Raw genomic sequence first — 22,045 nt, 5'->3', positions numbered from 1 at the left:
AGCTCAGGAGGTAGCCCAGGTTGGAATGTTGATGGTTTGATCCCTGGCTGCTCCAGGCATGACAAATATCCTTGGGCAAGATACTAACCCCAAGTTGCTCTCTGAATGTGAATGTTAGCTAGAAAGCATTTACACAGAAAAAAAGTGCTTGTATGAACGGGTGAATGAGGCCAGTTGTGTAAAGCGCTTGTGGTCAGAGTAGAGAAGCACTATATAAGAACCAGTCCATTTACTATAACTGAAAACTTGGTAAAGAACCAATTTTTAATTTCTTGAATCTTTGAAAAACACCAAAGGCAACACGATTGGAAGGAGATGGAGCAAAGTGATTACCAAAGAACTATTGGCTGTGGACTTGACATGTCTTGGCATGATAAGTATCATATTCTTAAGAAACAATTTGAGGTATGCAGAATATGGATGGTATTTAAAAGCCATGCTGTTAAGAAATAGAAAAAGGACCTGAGAGCTGTATCTGGCATTTCAGTTGATCTTTCTACAGAAGCTTCGTCAAAAATGGTCTCAGTGGACGGCTGCCTCCTAAGAACTCATTTTTAAGACGGGGATAAAAGACTGAAGTATGCCAAATTATAGAAGAACTAATGTGAGAACGAGTGGCAACAGGTCTCATGAAGAGATGAATCCAAATTTGACATTTTTGGTTCAAGTTATTGTCAATACAGAAGAGGTCAGGAGAGAGGTCCAACATCCTTACAGCCATCTGTAAAACACGTTGGAGGCTCTGTCATGGTTTTGGGCCACATTTCAGCTGGTGGTGTTGGGACTCAAACACCACTACCTTGCATGAGCATGTATGTGTCCACCATCCGCATGTTTTTTTTCTGAACATAGGTTACTGCCTTTCTTTCTTTCTGTTAGGAGTTTGCGTAAATGCATCGCTACATTTGGGCGCACTCTGAGGAGGGTGCATTTGCTCGCAGATGAAAGAGTGTGCTGTAGGGCTGAACGATTATGGAAAATAATCTAATTGCGATTTTTTTGCCCCAATATTGCGATTGCGATGCGATATGCGATTATGTTTTAAGGTCTTTGTCTTCTGTATTATTAAACAAAGACAAGCAATACATCATATAGTATGGCCAATACTATATTACATTAATTTTAAACTGTTCTTTCCTGGAAGACAGACCTCTGTTATGATGACATGAGGTGATGCATGAATTGATGACTGACATTTTTATTTAACTTCTTCAATCACAACAGTATATTTGAACATATACAATAGTTTATTTTTAGCTTACAAACATCTGAGCATAAAGTGCTGACAAGGAACCCTGGTGTAAACATTAAAATGAAAGTCAGTACAATGTGCAGATTGCAGAAATATATATAAAAAAAATCAGTGGCTTTACCACACTCAGTTTTTCGACATCTGTGAACTACTAGACAGTCATTCAATTAAAAAATAATATTAAATAAATAAAACTAATAAATAAAAAATACACACATCTTACTGATCTCTGCAGTCAGTAACATTACACATAAAGTGCAAACATAATAGCAATTGTATAAACACACACACAAACACGCCTTTAAAGTTTAAAGGCGTGAAATTGGACGGTCTAGTTCTGATTAGCGTCACCGCTGTCTCGGTGGAGTTTAATAAACTCGGCCGTCTGCTTCTTGCTATCTAAAATATAACCAGACACTGGTGTAAATTCTCGACTGTCTCATACTTCTGTTTAGAGCTGGGCGATATGAGATTTTTTCATATCACGATATGTTTTTTTTCATTTCAGGCGATAACGATATCTATCACGATATAAGCCAAATAACTATATTTGTAAGATTTAAATGTGCCGTTGCTCACAAGTAAAATGTGAAATAATCAGCAGCTTGTTTTTATTTAAATATTTATTTCCCATAATAAGTTCAACAGGGTAGATGTACTTAAGGAACATGAGACTTTTTCAGATAAATAAAGGCAAATATTGCAAACTACACAAAAGGCAGCCGCTAAAGTGTTTAAGTTTCAAAATAGAACAAACGAAACAGACTAAATTGTCAATTCCACTTAGAAACAAAATATTAATTCTAAAAATAAATCTTAGTTTGTTTTACAGAAGAACAGACAAAACTGACTTTTGTCAATATCAAATAAACTGAGAACTAAAAGGAAATTCTCAATCTCTCCTTGTTGTATAGCTGAGCTTTTCAAACAGTTTTAACAGTTACTTTAGTCTGACAAAAGCCGAATGACGAATTAGCGCTTCCAGTCAGAGACTGAGGCTACGTCCACACGTACACGGGTATTTTTGAAAACGGAGATTTTCCGTTTTTGTTTTAAAAAATAATCCCGTCCACACATAAAGGCAGAAATGAAGGAAAACGCTGCTATGAACATGCCAAAGCAGCAGGTGGCGCTAGATTCCTAACCGTGCAGAAATGTTGGCCAATCAGAAGTCTAGAAGCCTCGGTGGGAAAAAGTAAACAAAGCTGGGGCATAGAAGCAGAACCGAGTCGTATGTGTGGAGGGACAGTAACTGTGTGTATATGTAAGCATTTAAACACTGCAGAGAGTAGAATTAACAGTATTGTAGAAATTCATTTCACCGAAACAATAACGTGGCGCACAGTGTGACGCATGCACCAGTTTATTGTATTTCCAGACTTGCTTTCGGCACAATTTACAGTGCACGCTACTCTGTTTTTGTCAGACTTGAAATAGCCGAAATACCTTCACACTACGGAACTTCTATGGCTCTTCCGTTTGACAATCTCTCCGGCACTGGAACCATCATCTGTTTTCTCTTCGGTCACGCTCGGTTGATTTTTCTAGTCGGCACACTCATTTCCTCCATTACGCGCTGGCTGCTTCCCAAACAAACACACGTGCGGCTTGGCACTTGTGCTGTACGTAACAAGTCACGCTACGTGACGCTGCGGCTGTGATTGGTTCGGCTCTGCGCTACTTAATTTGGATTGGCTGACCTTTTTTTTTTTTTTTTTTTGAGGACAAGAGCGGCGAGGTCTATCGCGATAGCGTAATTTCTCTATCGAGTAAAAGTTATATCGCGATACATATCGTTATCGTTCTATCGCCCAGCTCTACTTCTGTTTAATAAGTTTTCTGTTTGACGTTTAGTCAACTGTGTGAAAACCAAGGAGGAACCCACCCGGGGGATTAATAAAGTTTTATTTTATCTAATCTAATAACTTTAATCTCAGCCAAACCGATTTACTCACGAACAAACAAAACACTGAAAAAAGCCCAACAATAACATTTTTAGGTTGTCTAAGTGACTTATATATTACGTTTAACCCGAGCAGCGAAACTCCACGGTGATCTGAAAATGATGTGCCGGGAGTTGTGCCGTTCTCGGCCGCATCAGTAACCCTCGAGCTCCCGGCTAGCTGTCGAGCTGGTGGGTAGCAGACGCCTCTGAAAACGTCGAAGCACTTTTGCAAATATGGGATATCTTGATAAACCGAGCAGATATTTGATGTTTACACAACTACTTTCTCGCCTGAAAATATGTTAAAAGTTTATTTTGTGACCCAGAAAGATTAGTATGAGTAATTTTAAAACTTAGTAGCGGCCGCCATTGCTGGAAACTGGAGTTTGGCTGGGCCGCGCTATGAATTCTGGGATATGGTAGTAATTTGGACAGCCTTCGGCGCGTCGCTGTGACGTAATCGGTCTACAAATGCGGCCTCAGGAGGATGCAGCCCATGAATTTGGACATGTCCAGAGTATAATCGCAGCCTTTGCGGTTAGAAAATTGCACTTGATCATGTCGCGATATTATCGCAAATGCGATATATCGTTCAGCCCTAGTGTGCTGTTAAAACGGCGCTATTATTATCATTTTTTTTTCTGTTTACTGCTTCTATTAATTCCATCATTATTAACTTACTCATGGCCAAGTAAATCAAAAAATCGCCCTTGTAAAAATGATCGACAATAGGCTCAGCCTATCGTCGATAGTCGATATATTCGCCCAACGCTAACTGACAACGTTTCAGTATGACAGTGATTCCAATGCAGTAAAAACATACCTGCATAGAAAAACACACAATGGAATCAGTCATGGATTGGCTTCCCCAGAGCCCAGACCTCAACGTTATTAAAGCAGTGTGGGATCATCTGACCAGAAAATTGAACAAAAAGCAGACAAATCCAAAGAAGAGCTTTGGAATATCTTTCAGGAAACCTGGAGAATTATTCCTGAAGACTACTTAAAGAATACCAGGAAAACTGTGGAAGACTCAAGGGGCTGATACCAAATATTGACTTTCAAGCTTTTTAGAATTGTACAGACTCAGCTTTAGCTTTATATATGGTGTTGTCATATGTGTTTGCAAAATGAATAGTTTTAATAAATTGGTGCTGGTAGGGCTGTGCGATATGACCAAAATCTCATGTCCCGATATAAGACATCTATCGTCCGATAACGATATAAATCACAAAAATGTAACATTTTCTGTAAATTCTGTGAATCTCGGGCAGCTCGACTTGCGTGAAGTGTTTCCAGCTGTGTGTCGTGTAGCTGGAGTCGAGTTTTTTAACCGATGCATGAAACGATACATTTTTAGACATAAGTTGTAACGGCCGCCGTTTTCTTTGTGAGTATTTATTACACGGCGTGCTGCGGGGAGAAGCCTGCTCTAACGTTTGAGTCTAAGGTTTATTTTTAGCACCTGGCGGCTCTTTTTAATTCTCATCCGTAATTAATCTGCTCTTTCACATGATTCAGTTTATTTTGAAAAGTCTCAACAGGATCTTGAGCTTTATTGTGAAAGGTTTATGTGGAACAAGCGGACACGCCGTGGTTTTACCGTCGTTGTTGCTAACGACAACGCATACAAAACAAAGGCTTGTCTGTCAGTAGTGTGGTTATATTAACTTTAGGAAATGAATATAGCCACTACAGTGACCATCAAAACCATGAAACAATATTGCCGTAAACAGTTTATTTTGCGACACCACGAAATAAACGACAGCGTAAAATGAAACGACAGACGTTTTTATATCCGATAGATATCGTTATATCGAACAGCCCTAGGTGCTGGTGTGTGCATATGTGTATATATAATACAGAGTGACGTGATATAAAAGTAGTAATTTTACACATTTACATAGTTTTTGTTCTTCATATAATTAAACTTAGTTTTAATTTATTCATTCTTTATTTTTATATTCTATTTAATTTTTCTATTTGAGTGAGCTTCATTCTTTTTGTGTGTGTGGGTGATTTGTTGTTGTTGTTGTTGTTGTTTTACCTCATTTAATGACTTTGGGGGTGTTTTGGGGGTAGTGGTTTATTTTCAGTGCTTTTGCTCTTTTAAGATTACATTATGTCAACATATAGGATAAGGAAATTATTTAAAATTGCTTGGAGCCCACAGGGGGGGATGAACAGGAAATCCTCCCCTGAAAACCTGTATCTCTTACTGATGCTAATGAGGGAAAAATAAAAAGGTTTCCAAACAATGTAGACCCTCTGTTATCTGTGTATCAAGGTCCAACAGATCCTTTAGAGTGGTGACCCTATAACAACTCATAATGTAATGTAAAAACATTTTACTACAACTTTACTCCTTACAATATGTCCTTTCTGGAGAAGACAAAAGTCACAGATTGCTCTGCATTCGGACAGACGAGCACACACGTACGCACCGATTTATGCATAGTGCTGAACAGACAAGATGCAATCTGTATAAACAACTCATCATTTTCCAAAGAAGTATCCGGTGTCATGTGTACAGTGTCCTGTTTCATATTGTCCCTCTTTTTCCTTGTCAAGTTTTAGCACGTAGTTTTGACACATGTTGAGATTATTTGTTTGCTTCTGAATGAACCTCACTGATGAAACTCAAAAAGCAGGGCATCTCTATGAAAACAAATACAGAGAAGAAGACTGGAGTAGTAAATGATAACCGGTCATGTTGTCCTAGAGACACACCCAAACTACTTGCCAAGCAGTAGACAAACCGGAGTGTGTTGATCGCTACTGTAAAGCAGAAATTTCACTTTTAATTCAATTAAGTTTTATTTTATTTACAGCACAACAAATCACATTAACAGCTGCTTCAAGGCGCTTTTTATTATAAAGTGAAGTAAGGTTGTGAGGTTTGCGTTGCATTTTTTTTCCAAGTTTCCTGCATCTCAGAGAATCTATAGGAAATGTTTCCAGGCAAGTTGGCATCTTCCATACAAATTACAGCCAACAGCGGCAATCCACTAGAAACCAATGCAATCACAAGGAGGTATTTAGTACACACCTTCATTGCATGCAGTTTCACCCAGACAGCAACCTTGAGCAACCACTCACCAATTGTTGGAATATACACCAACTGGTTGGGTCACTGCCTGGTTTCTAGGCTTATGTGACTGATACCTTAGATAGAAAGAAGAATACCACAGTCAGGATCTACAGACTCTAGATTTAAATATAAATCTAGGGCTTTGTTAGCTGAACAGTTTCCTCCCTTAGAGCTATGCCAAGCAAATTGGTTGATCACATTCACACAGACCACCTAACTGGTGAGTTGGTGTACCAACCTTTGCAGCTGATCCTGTCACACATTCTTGAAACTATTATTTAAGAAGTTTAATATTGTATTTAAACATTTGCCTAACAAGGGAATTAAAATTACATGCCAAAACTGGTTTTAACATCCTTGTTTACAGTGAATTGGAAATGGAGATTTTCACCCATGGTTTATCCACTGTTGCTCTTTACACCTTAGATACTCCTCGTCCAGCAAATTTCCTAAACTCAGCATTAAATGTCTTCATAGCATTTGTCTGTTTCATTTCGAGGTGGTTCTCATGTCCTTCTTCTTTCTCCAACGCAAAGGACATAAATCGTCATGTGTAGCTCTGTTTTCCATATGTTAGCCCTTTGGGGTTGGAGAACTGCCAAAAGCAGCTGCCACCCTGTTTCCTGTTTAAAGGATGTCTATTTTGGGTCAAACTGTTACTAGCTAAATTGTACAGGGAGCGTTCACAGGGCATGGGTTTGTGTTTCTGTTTGCTTGTCATTCTAACCAAGGGGCTCTCAAATCACATGCCACAGATAACCTGGTGGGCTGGTCCTGCAGGTGTGCTCCGAGATGTCATTTATAATACCTGTTTGTTTGTTTTGTTTTTTTAAATGATTTTAAAAAAAAGTCTCGTTTTGAGTTTTGTACTTGTTTCCCAAGAATCATGTGAGTTGTCCACGCTAAGCAACACATGCATGTAACATATGTTTCCGTAAAGAAAAAAATATTTGTGCCAAATGTTAGATTGCAAAAATATTTTTTATATATATATTTTTATGGTCACCTTAGCAAACACATCATTTTTTGCAGCCTTATGAAATTTCCCCTTGTGGGACTAATAAAGGTATATCAAATCAAATCAGATTAACTGACACTTAATAACAACTTACATGTGCCAAATGGATTTTAGTGTGTTTTAGTAATTTAAATGGATTAAACATTTATTGAACATAGACAAAGTCTATGTGGCATTTTGTACATATTGAAATGGAGACCTCTGCTGGTTAACATGATTACTGCATCAAACTGTCAGAGTCCTTTACGCTCACTCAACGAACTTTCAGAGGACATTTAGAACTCAGCCCATTTTAGAAGTCTTTTGATTTTTACCTGATAATATGATGATTTGCAAATTGTCTGACATGACTATATGATGACAGACCATGTTCCCCATCAAACAGTTCTGACAAGATCTATACAGAAAATGAATGCAATCTGACTTTGTTTTCCTAAGTAAACTATTAGAAAAATTAAACACTGGCACATGAGGTTTAGATAATATAAAATTGGGTACTGTACACCAACAGATGTGGCTTGAAATTAACGTTGCTTTATGCAGCTATGTACAGCAGTCTCTTTCAAATGCTTGTTTCATAGATGGGGTGCCCTGGGACACCATTGGAGGAAAAACTCAATTTTAGCAGGGCAGCCATCGGCCACGACTGCTTATGTAGTGAGGGGAAAGAGAAAAAAGTAGCTCATAAGGACACTTGACAGTGACACACACATAGGACTCCAAGCTAACCCATTTGTGCTGTTGATCAACACTATATCATGTTTGGTGGATTTTACCATGTAATTCAGCTAAGAAATAGTCGATTCTATATAGACCTTGAAGTGTAGTGTGTGTGCTTGTGTATCTTTCTAGATTTCACACATCACATTTTTATCTAAAACTTGCACCGCTGGTGAAACAGCTATTTCACCAGTGGTTCTGTTGAAAAGTATTCACATATGGAGTTTTGATATATCTAATCCCATTAAGAAGCTTTGAATTTGCCCAGGATGTCATTTTACTATGACTGTGTTTTTAATGACTTCTGAGGTTACATTGGCCCGCCACAACCTCTACGACATCTTGTGGAACAAATTGCTATCACATGAAAGTATAGCCCGGCTCTAATTCAACCTTACTTGATATCTCTTTGGCAGAATACAAAAGCATTTTAGACATTAAGTCACAGCTTCATATTCTTTTGATAACTCTATTTCACTTTGCAATATTCAAAACCAATTTACATGTGCTGGTTCTTATACAGTATAGCACATTCTTACACTTGAGGACTCATAGCATTGTACAACTTGCCTCATTCACCCAAGCACTTTTTTCTACGTATCTAACGTTCACACTCCAATGGATGCATCAGAGACTTGGGGTTAGTAGCTTTCCCAAGGATAATTGGGATTGAAACACTAACCGTCCAATTAGTAAATGATCTGCTCTACCTCCAGAGTTATAGCCACCCTAATTCAGACACAAGGATTTGCAAAAACTAAATTTTAATGATCAGTAACATTGAATCAAAGGTTAGTGAATATGATTACAGTTAGAGTTTGCTGATATAGTTTTGATAGCTTTAGGGCATGAATAAGCACGCATACATACCACAGAGTAACACATATTTGAGAGTTGAAAGCAGATGAAAGACGGGCAAGAGTGAAAGTGAAAAAACCTCTACATTTACAAGTAAAACAGACTAGAGTTTGTATATGCAAAAAGATTTTTTATAAAATTGCATGTCTGGATGTTTTATGGACTGATTAGGAAATGATGCTGATATTTTGCTCTATGACAGCTGGGATAGTCTACAGCCTGAATTTGTCCAACTCCAGGCCTCAAGGCCCTGTGTCCTGCAGGTTTTAGATGTTTCCTTGATCCAACACAGCTGATTTAAATGACTAGAATACCTCCTCAACATGTCTTGAAGTTCTCCAGAGGCTTGGTAATAGACTAATCACTTGATTCAGGTGTGTTGACCCAGGGTGAGATCTAAAACCTGCAGGGCACCAGCTCTTGAGGCCTGGAGTTCCCCACCCTTGAGTTAAGAGAGTGGAAGGGTGGATGTATAATTAAAAAAGATGCAGAAAGAAAAAGGCTGAAAAGAAAAAGGAGCAACTAATGACCCAAAGCAAACAACCTTATGTGCAGCAGCAAACATGGCATTTCCTCTGTTCTGGTTTGGTCACTAAAACTGTTTGAATGCTTACACACACAATTCATCACTCTTTGGACAACACCTAACAACAGTTGGGACAATCAAGAGCTTCTGGAATGTCTTTCTGGATCTGTGTTTATGAGCAACCTCATCCTACGATACGCCATTGGATTTAAACAGCTGTTAGTGGCAGGCTTACAGTACATAATCACTATCTCATTGTTGTTTTCCGATGATATCCTGCCTCTTAGTGGGTAGTCCCAGCTTAGAAGAAGCAATCTGAGCAAAGCTGTTGCCCCGACTCTATAACCCTCGGTATATAACCCTTTTGTAATCTTATTTTAAAAGCCAGAGAGGCTTGCTGTACAGGGAGTGCAGAATTATTAGGCAAGTTGTATTTTTGAGGAATAATGTTATTATTGAACAACAACCATGTTCTCAATGAACCCAAAAAACTCATTAATATCAAAGCTGAATGTTTTTGGAAGTAGTTTTTAGTTTGTTTTTAGTTTTAGCTATTTTAGGGGGATATCTGTGTGTGCAGGTGACTATTACTGTGCATAATTATTAGGCAACTTAACAAAAACAAATATATACCCATTTCAATTATTTATTTTTACCAGTGAAACCAATATAACATCTCCACATTCACAAATATACATTTCTGACATTCAAAAACAAAACAAAACAAATCAGCGACCAATATAGCCACCTTTCTTTGCAAGGACACTCAAAAGCCTGCCATCCATGGATCCTGTCAGTGTTTTGATCTGTTCAACATCAACATTGCGTGCAGCAGCAACCACAGCCTCCCAGACACTGTTCAGAGAGGTGTACTGTTTTCCCTCCTTGTAAATCTCACATTTGATGATGGACCACAGGTTCTCAATGGGGTTCAGATCAGGTGAACAAGGAGGCCATGTCATTAGTTTTTCTTCTTTTATACCCTTTCTTGCCAGCCACGCTGTGGAGTACTTGGACGCGTGTGATGGAGCATTGTCCTGCATGGAAATCATGTTTTTCTTGAAGGATGCAGACTTCTTCCTGTACCACTGCTTGAAGAAGGTGTCTTCCAGAAACTGGCAGTAGGACTGGGAGTTGAGCTTGACTCCATCCTCAACCCGAAAAGGCCCCACAAGCTCATCTTTGATGATACCAGCCCAAACCAGTACTCCACCTCCACCTTGCTGGCGTCTGAGTGGGACTGGAGCTCTCTGCCCTTTACCAATCCAGCCACGGGCCCATCCATCTGGCCCATCAAGACTCACTCTCATTTCATCAGTCCATAAAACCTTAGAAAAACCAGTCTTGAGATATTTCTTGGCCCAGTCTTGACGTTTCAGCTTGTGTGTCTTGTTCAGTGGTGGTCGTCTTTCAGCCTTTCTTACCTTGGCCATGTCTCTGAGTATTGCACACCTTGTGCTTTTGGGCACTCCAGTGATGTTGCAGCTCTGAAATATGGCCAAACTGGTGGCAAGTGGCATCTTGGCAGCTGCACGCTTGACTTTTCTCAGTTCATGGGCAGTTATTTTGCGCCTTGGTTTTTCCACACGCTTCTTGCGACCCTGTTGACTATTTTGAATGAAACGCTTGATTGTTCGATGATCACGCTTCGGAAGCTTTGCAATTTTGAGACTGCTGCATCCCTCTGCAAGATATCTCACTATTTTTGACTTTTCTGAGCCTGTCAAGTCCTTTTGCCTCATTTTGCCAAAGGAAAGGACGTTGCCTAATAATTATGCACACCTGATATAGGGTGTTGATGTCATTAGACCACACCCCTTCTCATTACAGAGATGCACATCACCTAATATGCTTAATTGGTAGTAGGCTTTCCAGCCTATACAGCTTGGAGTAAGACAACATGCATGAAGAGGATGATGTGGACAAAATACTCATTTGCCTAATAATTCTGCACTCCCTGTATATTTTTATATTTTTGTTGCATGAATGTTGAAAAAGCAGCTTTCATACCAATATTCTTTCTCACTCAATACCACATGCGAAATTTTCTTACAATCTTCACTATGTCATGTGCATCTACGGTACACCATCCTCATTAATTTATCTTCAACAATCACTAAATCCATGCAAGGCCCTGGGCTCTTCAAGGCGACAGTGTAGCCTACAACACTGTGATGTGAGTGTGATAATATGCCATATCTAACAGTCATAGACCACTGCATGACAACCAGGGGCAAAAGAAGCCAGTCTGAACAGGCCAGTCATAATGTTAATCTAAGCCACTGTGTCTTTAAGTGGTGTACAAAAGCTGTTAGCAAAACTATAAGCCTAAAGTGTGGCCAAAGCCTTCATTTGTCTCCAGGGGATCAAACCTTTGACCCCTGATTCTCTATAAATGGTACTGGACACAGTTGTCACAGAGCACAGCTATATCAAATACAGCCTGGACCATGTAATGCAGTCTTGTGCTGTTTTTACAAAGGCAGTGGTTGCAGCTCTGGGCCAGTAGTTTGATGTACAGGTCCAACAAAACCCATACTTAAGAATCCTTGGGACGACATTAAACCACAGTTACTGCCCCTGATGTGTCATCAGTCTTTCGTGGTCAGTAAGAGTAGTAGCTATGCAGGTCATTTGCATTAACTATTAGAGAGACTTTGGACTGCAGACTATCATTGGTTCTGGTAATGTTGCTAACATAATACTGACAGAGATCCATCAGTATAGGATCACACCAGCCGTGACACATTTATTTGTGTGCTAACAATAAAAAAAAAAACATGGAATAGTCATGGGGATGAGTATGGGTGATGCTGGCTGCTCACTGGGATTACCATGCTGAGACAAGTAGCCTCCCACTAACACCCATTAATTTCACTAAGAACTGATGACACTCGGTCCAGGCAGACTCGCACCTTTCTGAAGTCTTCTACAACTCTGTCCTTGTTTAAGAGCAACAAGTTATAACATCAACATACAAGAGGCAGTCAGTAAGCTAATTCTGCAGTGACAATTAGTTAAATCCAAATGGAAATACACATCTAATGATTCTGTCAACCTCTTGCCTGTTTATTCATTGGTTCTTTCTTTTTTTCTCCTTTTTTACCTCAAAAGGAGATGACAACCGGAGGGAGTCCTCTGCATTCATCAACCCAGACATGGACACAGAGACCTACTATGAAGGCAAGAATATGGCCTTGTTTGAGGTAAGATGAATTAAAAATGAATGATTTGTCTGTTTTTAATACATATAGTCCAAAACATGCTGCTAACGATTTAAACGGTATGTAAGATATAGTTTTTGTTATTATGTAACATTAATAGAAAACAGACAGGACTGTGTGACCAGATGGTTGCAATTTTTAAATCTTTGCAATAGGAAGAAAGTCAGACTGGGGTCATTGAGTGCTTCTGTTTAGTTTGTCCCAAATCTCTCATAAACAAAATCAATCTGAGATGGTCTCAGTTATCTTAAAGTCTGTTCACTCACTGTCATTCATACATGGAAAGTGTGCTACATACATACACAATAAAGATCTTGGAGTCAATAAAGGGAGTCTGAGGAACATACAATAGGAAATATTTCTTGGTCATGCTTGAAAGGCCTGGATTGGTCTTTATTTTTATATGTTCTCTGTCTGTTTACAGGAAGAAATGGACAGTACGCCCATGGTTTCATCTTTTCTCAACAAACTGGCTAATTACACCAACCTAACCCAGGGTGTTCGTGAGCATGAGGAAGCCGAGGATGGAGTCAGGAGGGCTGCAGTCATGGTACGTGACTCCTGTTTTTGAGCCAGCAGAACTCTTAATGAAAGCATGCATGCTTTGCGCCAACATAATCGTTAGTGTAGTCCTCAACACTCGGAGTGCTTTCTCCTGAAATCTGTTCTGGCGGGATTTTTAGCGTCTGCAATAAAACTTCAGCACCGATTATATCTGTACACAAGAAGGCCTTTCTTTTCGTCTGGAATATCTGCTTATCTTTTTCATCTGCCATCCTGTTTTTATTTTTCGATATACAAGCACATTCTGTTTCAGTATAACATGAAACATAAAAGGCAGCACAAACAAAAAAGGAGGTTTCGTGTTTCATTCACTTCACTGAATTGAATTAGCAGCACAGCAGCTGTAAACGTCCTAATTTTGATCCTCACGTTCAAAGGGTTGAGTTAATATGAAAAATAACCCCAAGACGTTGTTGTGAAGGAGTAATTATCTATAGAGACCAGACGTTTTATGCTAAACAGTGCAGTTAGAAAGTGTTTGGATACAGACACAGACCCACAATTTTAAGTATCCGACTGTAAAGTTACTCTATGTTAGTTAAGTTACTGTTACTGCATCCTTATTAAAGATATTTAATCCTTACATGTAGTTTATTTTGTTTCCATGCTTTGAAACCAGCCTTTTAAAGTTTATTTCAAGATGAAAGCCTTAATTATCTTTTTATCCAACCATTTTCTTGCACTTCTCCGGTTCAGGATCAGAGGGGCCTGGCCTATCCCAGCTGTCAAAGGACATCCATCTGTCACAGGCCTAATGTAGAGAGACAGACTGCCATTTGCACTCACATTCAAACCTACAGGCAATTTAGAATCCCTAATTAACCTAACCAAACTAACTGCATGTCTTTAAACTGCGGCACGAAGACAGAGTACGAAGAGAAAAGCCACAAATGCATGGGGAGAGCATGCAAACGACGCCTTGCTGCCCTATTGTTTTGTCCTTTAACCTGTGCACTATTTTTTAAAAACAGCTATTGTTAAAAACACCAGTAGATGTTATTGCAATGCAATTAATAAAGTTGGAAAGTGGATTCTCTGCTTTCTCCACTTCCTCCAGACACTAGGACCCTCATTTCAAAAAGAAATACAAAACTTACATTCATCAAAAAGAGCACTTTGGACTGCTGCGCATCTGCATGTGTATATATGTTTGTGTGCGTGTGTGTCCAGAGTTCAGCTGAGACAGTGTCCTTCGCCCTGCCAGGCTAAGTAAACAGTAGTAGCTCCCTTCCTGAAGACGTCGGTGCATGATCTTGATGCAACCAGTGTCAGACCGTCGCTTGTAAAGTTCTCTTGAACCGAACATGACGTCAAACATCATAATCGACATCAGCGCTGCAGTCATGGCTGTTACTTATGCACCTTCTTGTACCACACTTTTCTCTCCCGGTCAGCTTTCCATTAATATACTTTATTACTGCACCCTGCAAACAGCCAACCTTTTCAGCAATGACCTTATGTGGTTTATCCTCGTGGGCGCTGTTGGTGATCGTCATCTGAAAGAGTTCTGAGTCATCAGTCTTTCCCCGACCATGGTTACATGTACAGAACTGGACCAAGACGTACATCTTTAAGCTGTTTGAATGGGGCTTTAGTCCAAATGACGGTTTTCTTTGATTTGCATGAGTTATAAACCCCACCCTTTAACATTTACTTTTATTTTACCTTATTGAGTTAAATAAAATTTAAAAAAAGAACATTTTTCATAATAAGATTTTTTTGAGATGCACTAGTTTGTTTGATTTCTGTTGTCTTCAACATAAGTTAAGCTAAAGGACTGACAGCAACACAAGCATGAACAATAGGAGCCCAAAGGCTTGTTCCTTCTTCTGCACTGTGCACAGTGACGACGATGGACTGCAATGATATTTTTTCACTTTGTTCACAGATTAGGCCCTCATCAACCGGAGGTGGAAACTCATTCTGTGAACCGTTAGTCTGAATGTCTTACCATAATCCTCCTCAAGGTCTCACACTCTGGAAATCTTTCAGTTGCTTTAAAAATGTTGCCAAAAACTGAGCCAAGAGCAAGTGAAAATAGGTCAAATGGTGCGACAAAGAGAGAAAACAGAAGAGTTTGAGGCAGAAAAGATTAAATGTTCAGATTTTTTTGTTTTAAATCTATCCATCTTTAATCACTTGAGCTTCATGTGATAGAGCTGGGGATTTTACAAATACAGTGCAGACAGCCGGTTCAACACAACCAGACATACAGCACATTAACAGTTGTATCTTTTTATCAGGACTTAGATGAGGGATGTTAACAACCACCTTCATTAGGTCATAAGATTGATTTCATCTCCTTTGTGCTTAAATAAACTGCCTGGTATGGAAATGTGATCAGGGAGACCAATTTTCTTCGACTCAAACTGAAGAGAAAAACGACAACATTTTTCCTGGTAAAACATCTGTACAGATGTTACCTGGGTGGGTGACTTTGATAACTGTCAAGCTACTGCCAATAGTCTGTTAGAGTGGCTTATTAACTGGATACACAGAGGAACAGCTAGCCTTTGACCACAGGTCCACAGGTTTAAAAAAGAAAGCAGACAAACACACAATAAAATATGTTTCAAAACTGCTGCTTTGTGGCAAAAGTTGTACATGCTGCAGAAAACGGGCTTTTAACTGAGAAGGCGCTTTCATTGCAACAATTTCTGTCCCTTTTGTGCTTTTGCTAAAGTCAAAAACAACATTAGTCATTGACGAGACAGTGGGACCTTGGTCTGTTGCTCTATGTGGAAGCATTGATGATGTTTGACTAAAACCCGCCCCCTGAATGAGAGCTGAGAGCTCTGCAGAGGATCTGGACCTTTAACTTAAACAGCTCAGTGAAGGGGAGAAAACAGGCAGGAGAGCGAGGCAGTGTAACAGAAAGGAGAAGATGTGGGAGGTTTGGAAATCCACAGCAGGCACTTTGCAGCATTTTGACAAACAGCTGAGTGCAATGGAGAAAGCACAGGACAAAATGTTTGCATGTCGGAAAATGGTACGTACTCTTTGGTGTTTGTGGAGGCGTGCGTGTGCAGTATGCATGTGCTTGGCTATTGTAATCCGCATTGCTAATGCTATACTGCACTTAAATCGTTCAAGTTATGTGACCCTGCTGGTGTTTTTAATGAGCTTTGATGTTAGTCGGTAAATGACAGCTTCAGTGTGATTAAATTTTTCATATTTTCCATCTAATTGTTTTCATTTTCTGCAAGTTGTGTTAAGCACAAGGTTATCTCGAAAATACAGATTTTTTTAGCCTTATTCTCTTCAGTAAAACTGTTTAACCTATCGACATGTTTTATACGCATGTAATTAAAAGTGAATAATGTAATATTTTGTGTTGATGATTCCGGTTTCCGCTGACCTTTGTCATACAGTGTAGTCAGTAACTTGATTTTTCGCCAATCAAGGATGTATGATTTAGTTGTTCCCTTACTTTTTCATTTTGTGAAACGGCACGTGGCTAAAAGAAAACCTGACACTAACCCTGGGCTGGCTGCTCATGATCTGATGGGCATTAAGAGGACAACCACCAGAAAACATCTGACTGTAGAGTCTTTGAAAACGCAAGAGATTATTTTTAGATTTAACTAGAAGTAAGTGGCATTGAGTTTGATGCATCTTAAACAGATGATAACATGCCGACGCACTGTAAACATACAGTAATGTTAAGTGCAGGATGTGCTTTGTAATTTAACACTTTGAATGACAAGACGTTTTTTAAGTGGCTTGGTGTGGCTGTGAGGAGGGACACGTGTTGGATTTCCCCACATTGCAGCCTACTCTCATGTTCATCTCCTCAGTAACAGTGCAATGAGGCATAATTCAAGATTCACTCTCACCTTTGTGCATGTCTGTTTGTCTGTCGGCAGGTCCCCCATATGGGAACATTCATTGGGGTCTACCTGCCCTGCATGCAGAACATTCTGGGGGTGATTCTCTTTCTGCGCCTCACCTGGATTGTCGGCACAGCAGGAATTCTCGGATCTTTCGCCATTGTCTCCATGTGCTGCATCTGCGTGAGTAATTGACAGCTTCAGATGACGAGCTGCTTAATGAGTCTCAAAATGTGGCAGTGCTAAACAAACTGTCCCTCTTGGCCAGCCATCAGTGATGTAGCTGCGATTGAGTGTGAGATTTACGTCACGCCAATCACAGCTCCTCTGAATTTATGGTGTGATGAGCATTAATGTCTTTGTCCGAGTCCCCAAAACGAGCAGAAAACCTTATTTACAACCGCAGCACATACGTCAGTAGCTCCAGATGGCCAGACAGAGAAGTGCCTGTTTCAAAGTTTGAACTTGAATGCTCAGCACTCATGTGATGTGATGCGAACAATCTGCAAACTACAACTCCTTTACATTTTAGACTCACCCTGACACGCTCGTATGCTCCACACCAAAGAGATGACGGGCAATAGAGGTGATGATGCCAGTGGTCTCATTTTTCTTGTGTCTGTGTTTGACACTTAAGGTTCCTCCCCGTTAGTGGGGCAGCATCCTAACAGAAGGGCTCATTCAGTAAAACCTTGGAGAAACCTTCTAGAACAAATCTCCTGGAAACAGAGACTCTCGCCATTTCATCTCTGCAGAAACTACAAAGTTTATTTGCGTTTTTGTATTTTATTTGTTGCTATTTGTAACCAGTTTCACTGCACAGAGCTTGACTGTATGGTGAATGAAATGAATTTTCCAACAGTGTTTGAGTAAAACTCAAACATTGCAGAGTGAGACAATCAAGCTTATTTTTCTTGACTAAGTACAATAAATACAAAATGCACAAATATATGACTGTACTTCAGTGTTTCTGATTTTCAGCCTGGCCCTCAGTCACACTCGGTTTGACACTGGTGCTTTCACTGATTCTGCTAAATTTAGGCAACTTTGTGTTTGATGGAGTGGAAACAAAATGCTGGAATGTTTTTTCCACTGGCATATTGCACAAAACAACATGCAGCATGCAGAGTATTTAGTACTCTGCATGCTGCATGTTTCACATTATTGCACTCCTAATTCTAATCAGAGGCTTCAGTGACTGTTTTCAGGCACTTACTGTACTTTGTATTTTATTGACACATTGTACTTCCGCTCAGCTGCAATTCAAAGCACTATTATCTGAGCATGATGCTTGCACCTTGACAACTTAACAAACTTGACAAACACAAGCTGGTCAAAGTTATTTTCATTTATCTTTCTTTCTTTTATGTTGCTTTTACAAACCATCCACTGGTGATCATCTGTCCTGTTTTCTTTTGCTTTTTTCATGCAGACATTGCTCACAGCTATATCAATGAGTGCCATTGCAACAAATGGAGTTGTCCCAGGTACATAATGAATTATTTGATTTGCTTTTACGGTACAAGAGATGTATGCACATGCAGTCTGCAAAAATAGCTGCAATTGTGAGTGAGATTATACAGAGTTTGAATTGAGCTATGATTTGCACAGCATCCAAAATGTTTTTTAAACTTCATCATTGTGTGAGAGCAAGCTAATTCTGCACACTGTGTAGAGCACAACCAATTGTTTGGCATGCCAGTGTTATCAGCCGATATCTGCTATTTGCTGATTGATTGGACACTCTGCATCATCCCTGTTGGCAACACACTTCTTTGTAATACCACAAACACAACAAGCGCTTGATACATACTTACAGTTTATACATTTAGCAGAACACTAACGAGTAAATAACATAAGCATATTTGGCCCTTGTCTGTTATGTTTTGTGTCTGAAAGGGAAAACATAGTTCGATATGTTGGAATATTGGATTTTTAAATCTCAGTAGAATATTCTCAGTAGCTAATATATGAAATCTAATGCAATGCACAAAAGCTGCAAATGGACAGAGCCCAATTTTAAAGGGGACCAATTGTCCTTATTTTACATTATGTAGATGCTGGTAAAATAATCAATGTTTATATCAAATATGGGCAACATTTTCAAACAGCGAGGTCAGTGTTATGCAAGTAATCCCTGTGAGCGAAAAGAAAACATTCTGAAACAGTTTTATGCCCAAACTGGTCTACGAGCACAGGAACAGGCAGCTATCAGTTTGTCACCGGAAACTTTATTGGCATTATTTATTTTTTTACATTTGTGTATGTGTAGACATGAAACTAGTAAAATGTATTTTTGTGATCACTTCCTGACAGCCGGTGGCTCGTATTACATGATCTCCAGATCCTTGGGTCCAGAGTTTGGAGGTGCTGTGGGACTTTGTTTGTACCTGGGAACCACCTTCGCTGGATCCTTGTACATTCTTGGAACCATAGAGATTCTTTTGGTTTGTAAACTCTATGTCCTACAAGGAGGCAGCCATGTCAGTGCCCTTCTGATTGCACATTAATCCCTCGATCGATCTGATTTTTCTCTTTGCCGTCTACCAGCTCTACATCATTCCACCTGAAAAAGTGGTCAAAGAAACAACGGCCAACGACATGCGAATCTATGGCACCTGCTGCCTGCTCCTGATGGCACTGGTTGTGTTTGTAGGGGTGAAGTAAGTTTCCATTCACCATCTGACACACACAAACAGAAGAACACACCACACAGGCTCACATTTGCCCCTCTCCTTCTGTCTGCAGGTATGTGAACAAGCTGGCTCTGGTGTTTCTGTCCTGTGTGGTTCTGTCTATCATGGCCACTTACGCAGGAGCCATCAAGACGGCCATCAAACCCTCAAACTTTAGGTGAGCGACTAATAACTGAGCAACCGCTTTTTATGAAGTGCTGGCATGTTTTCTCTGACAGTGAAAATCACGTACTGTCAGTGCTTACAGATACATTTTAAGCAGTTTATTGTACTACAGCTGATTTATCCTTTTTTTAAGATAAGGAACTGGATTAGTTTGTTTGTTAGTTTGCAACCACTGCAAAGTTTGTTTTAAGTACTTGGGTAAGTGTATACGTGAGTGTGTGAAGCTGCAAGAAACTTGAAACACCTTTTAGAGTCATTCGGTCAGATAGTCTTTTAAAATGTGTATTTTATCCTCTGATATGATTTGTCTTCATCTGGTAAATAGAAGGGAAAATATGAAAAACAGCTTCTGTCTTTCTGCACACTGTACAGTTCATATGTGGGGGGAGGGAAATGCTGCAGTGATATACAGCTTTTGAAGAGTGGAGATTCAATTCAGTACATGCTTTATATTTATTTTAATAAGGTAGAACCTGAAATCAGATGACCCTGTGAGAAAGCGTTTTGGCAATAGTGGGAAGGAAAAACTCCCTTTTAACAGGAAGAAACCTCTGGCAGAGCCAGGCTCGGGGAGGGGCGGGGCCATCTACAATGATCAGCTGGGGGCGAGGTTAGGAAGTACAAGAGAGCCAGACTAATTAAGTGTAGAGTGGTGTATAAATACACAATGAAAGTATGAGTGTGAAAATTGGAGTGAAAACTAATAACTGGAGGATTCAGTGTCAAGTGATCCAGCCCTAACTCAAGCAGTATCAAAAAGAAACGTTTGAATCTAATCTTTACGTTAGAGATAGTGTCTGTCTCCTGAATCCAAACTGGGAACTGGTTCCACAGAAGAGGGGCCTGAAAGCTGAAGGCTCAGCGTCCCACTCTATTTTTAAATACCACATGTAAACCTGCAGTCTGAGAACAAAGTGCACTGTTGGGTTGATATGGTACTATGACGTCTTTAAGATAAGACGGTGCCTGATTATTCAAGACCTCGTAAGAGAGCAGAAGGATTTTAAATGTAATTCTAGATTTAACTGGGAGCCAATGAAAAGAAGCCAATATGGGAGAAACTGGAGACTTCAGGGAGTTTTAGGAAAACCTTAAAATAACGTCTTAGAGTAACTGTATGAGATCTGTTTAACTTGCACAAAAGTAGAATTGTAGTTTCTAGTCTCTTTCAGCTGGTTTTCTTTGCTTTTTGTTAGATACTAAATGTCTTAAATGTGAATACCAACTAAATTCTCTAATATTTAATACTTTTTTCTCTCCTTTTTATTGATGTTATTGTTATTATTATTTTATTACTATCACTGCTATTTTCTGTTGTTTTCTTCTCAATATAGCTGCACTCTCTATATGCTCATGTAAAGCTGAGGAGCACGAGCCAAAGAATGTCATTATGGATAAATGTGGCTACACTGTTTATCTGTACATGACAATAAAACTTGAAACTACTATTAAAAAAAGATCGTATGTATTAGCATGGGCATTTGAAATTTACATAAGACATCCAAGAGACTGCGACTGTAACAAAGTGTAAAGTTGGAAGGGATCTTGAATACCTTGGCACCGTTACTTCTGGTGTCCTTTACTCAGTACTGCACTGAACATCTTCAAATTCTGACACCAATATGTATCTGTAAAGCCAGCACCTGTTCCACAGATTTAGACCGTGTCCCTCGGGACGTCCTGTGGGGGGTTCTCCAGGATTATGGGGTGTTTGGCCCATTGATCCTTATACAACTGTGGCAAGAGCTTGGTCCGCGTAGCCGGCAATAAGTCGGACTTGTTCCCGGTGGGTGATGGGCTCCGCCAGGGCTGCCCTTTGTCACCGATTCTGTTCATAATTTTTATGGACAGAATTTCTAGGCACAGCCAAGTGGTGGTCTCAGAATTTCATCTCTGCTTTTCGCGGATGATGTGGTTCTGTTGGCTTCATCAGGTGATGGCCTCCAGTTTGCTTTGGAGCAGTTCGCAGCCTAGTGTGAATCAGCACCTCCAAATCTGAGATCACGGTTCTCAGCCGGTAGAGGCTGGGCGTCTCTGCTTAGGCTGCTGCCCCCGCGACCCAGCCCCGGGTAAGCGGAAGACGATGGATGGGTGGATTTTAGATTGTCGCCCTCGTCACATGCACATGGATGAATCTAATCTGACAATAAGAAATA

General features: G+C 39.8%; 1 protein-coding gene across 7 annotated transcripts in view; it reads left to right on the top strand.

Annotated features, from left to right (window-relative positions):
• The window catches only part of LOC146648744 (solute carrier family 12 member 7-like), a 41,985-nt gene that overhangs the window by 4,792 nt on the left and 15,148 nt on the right, over nucleotides 1-22,045 (top strand). For 6 of the 7 annotated variants that reach the window (XM_085387967.1, XM_085387966.1, XM_085387970.1 and 3 more), the window contains 7 exons: nucleotides 12,525-12,616; nucleotides 13,059-13,184; nucleotides 17,065-17,211; nucleotides 18,461-18,515; nucleotides 19,345-19,475; nucleotides 19,579-19,691; nucleotides 19,777-19,881. In XM_085387967.1, the coding sequence (XP_085244093.1) occupies nucleotides 12,525-12,616; nucleotides 13,059-13,184; nucleotides 17,065-17,211; nucleotides 18,461-18,515; nucleotides 19,345-19,475; nucleotides 19,579-19,691; nucleotides 19,777-19,881 (769 nt within the window). Of the gene's footprint in view, nucleotides 1-12,524; nucleotides 12,617-13,058; nucleotides 13,185-16,020; nucleotides 16,188-17,064; nucleotides 17,212-18,460; nucleotides 18,516-19,344; nucleotides 19,476-19,578; nucleotides 19,692-19,776; nucleotides 19,882-22,045 lie in introns of those variants that run through there. The other variant, XM_085387972.1, reaches the window with a different exon arrangement.

This window comes from Rhamphochromis longiceps, linkage group LG18 (assembly GCF_057381845.1).
Source record: "Rhamphochromis longiceps isolate RC_006_pf linkage group LG18, R_longiceps_female_GT1.1, whole genome shotgun sequence".
NCBI classification, from domain to species: Eukaryota; Metazoa; Chordata; class Actinopteri; order Cichliformes; family Cichlidae; genus Rhamphochromis; species Rhamphochromis longiceps.
The sequence above is the reverse complement of the archived record's forward strand: the minus strand, read 5'-3'. Positions and strand labels throughout refer to the sequence as shown.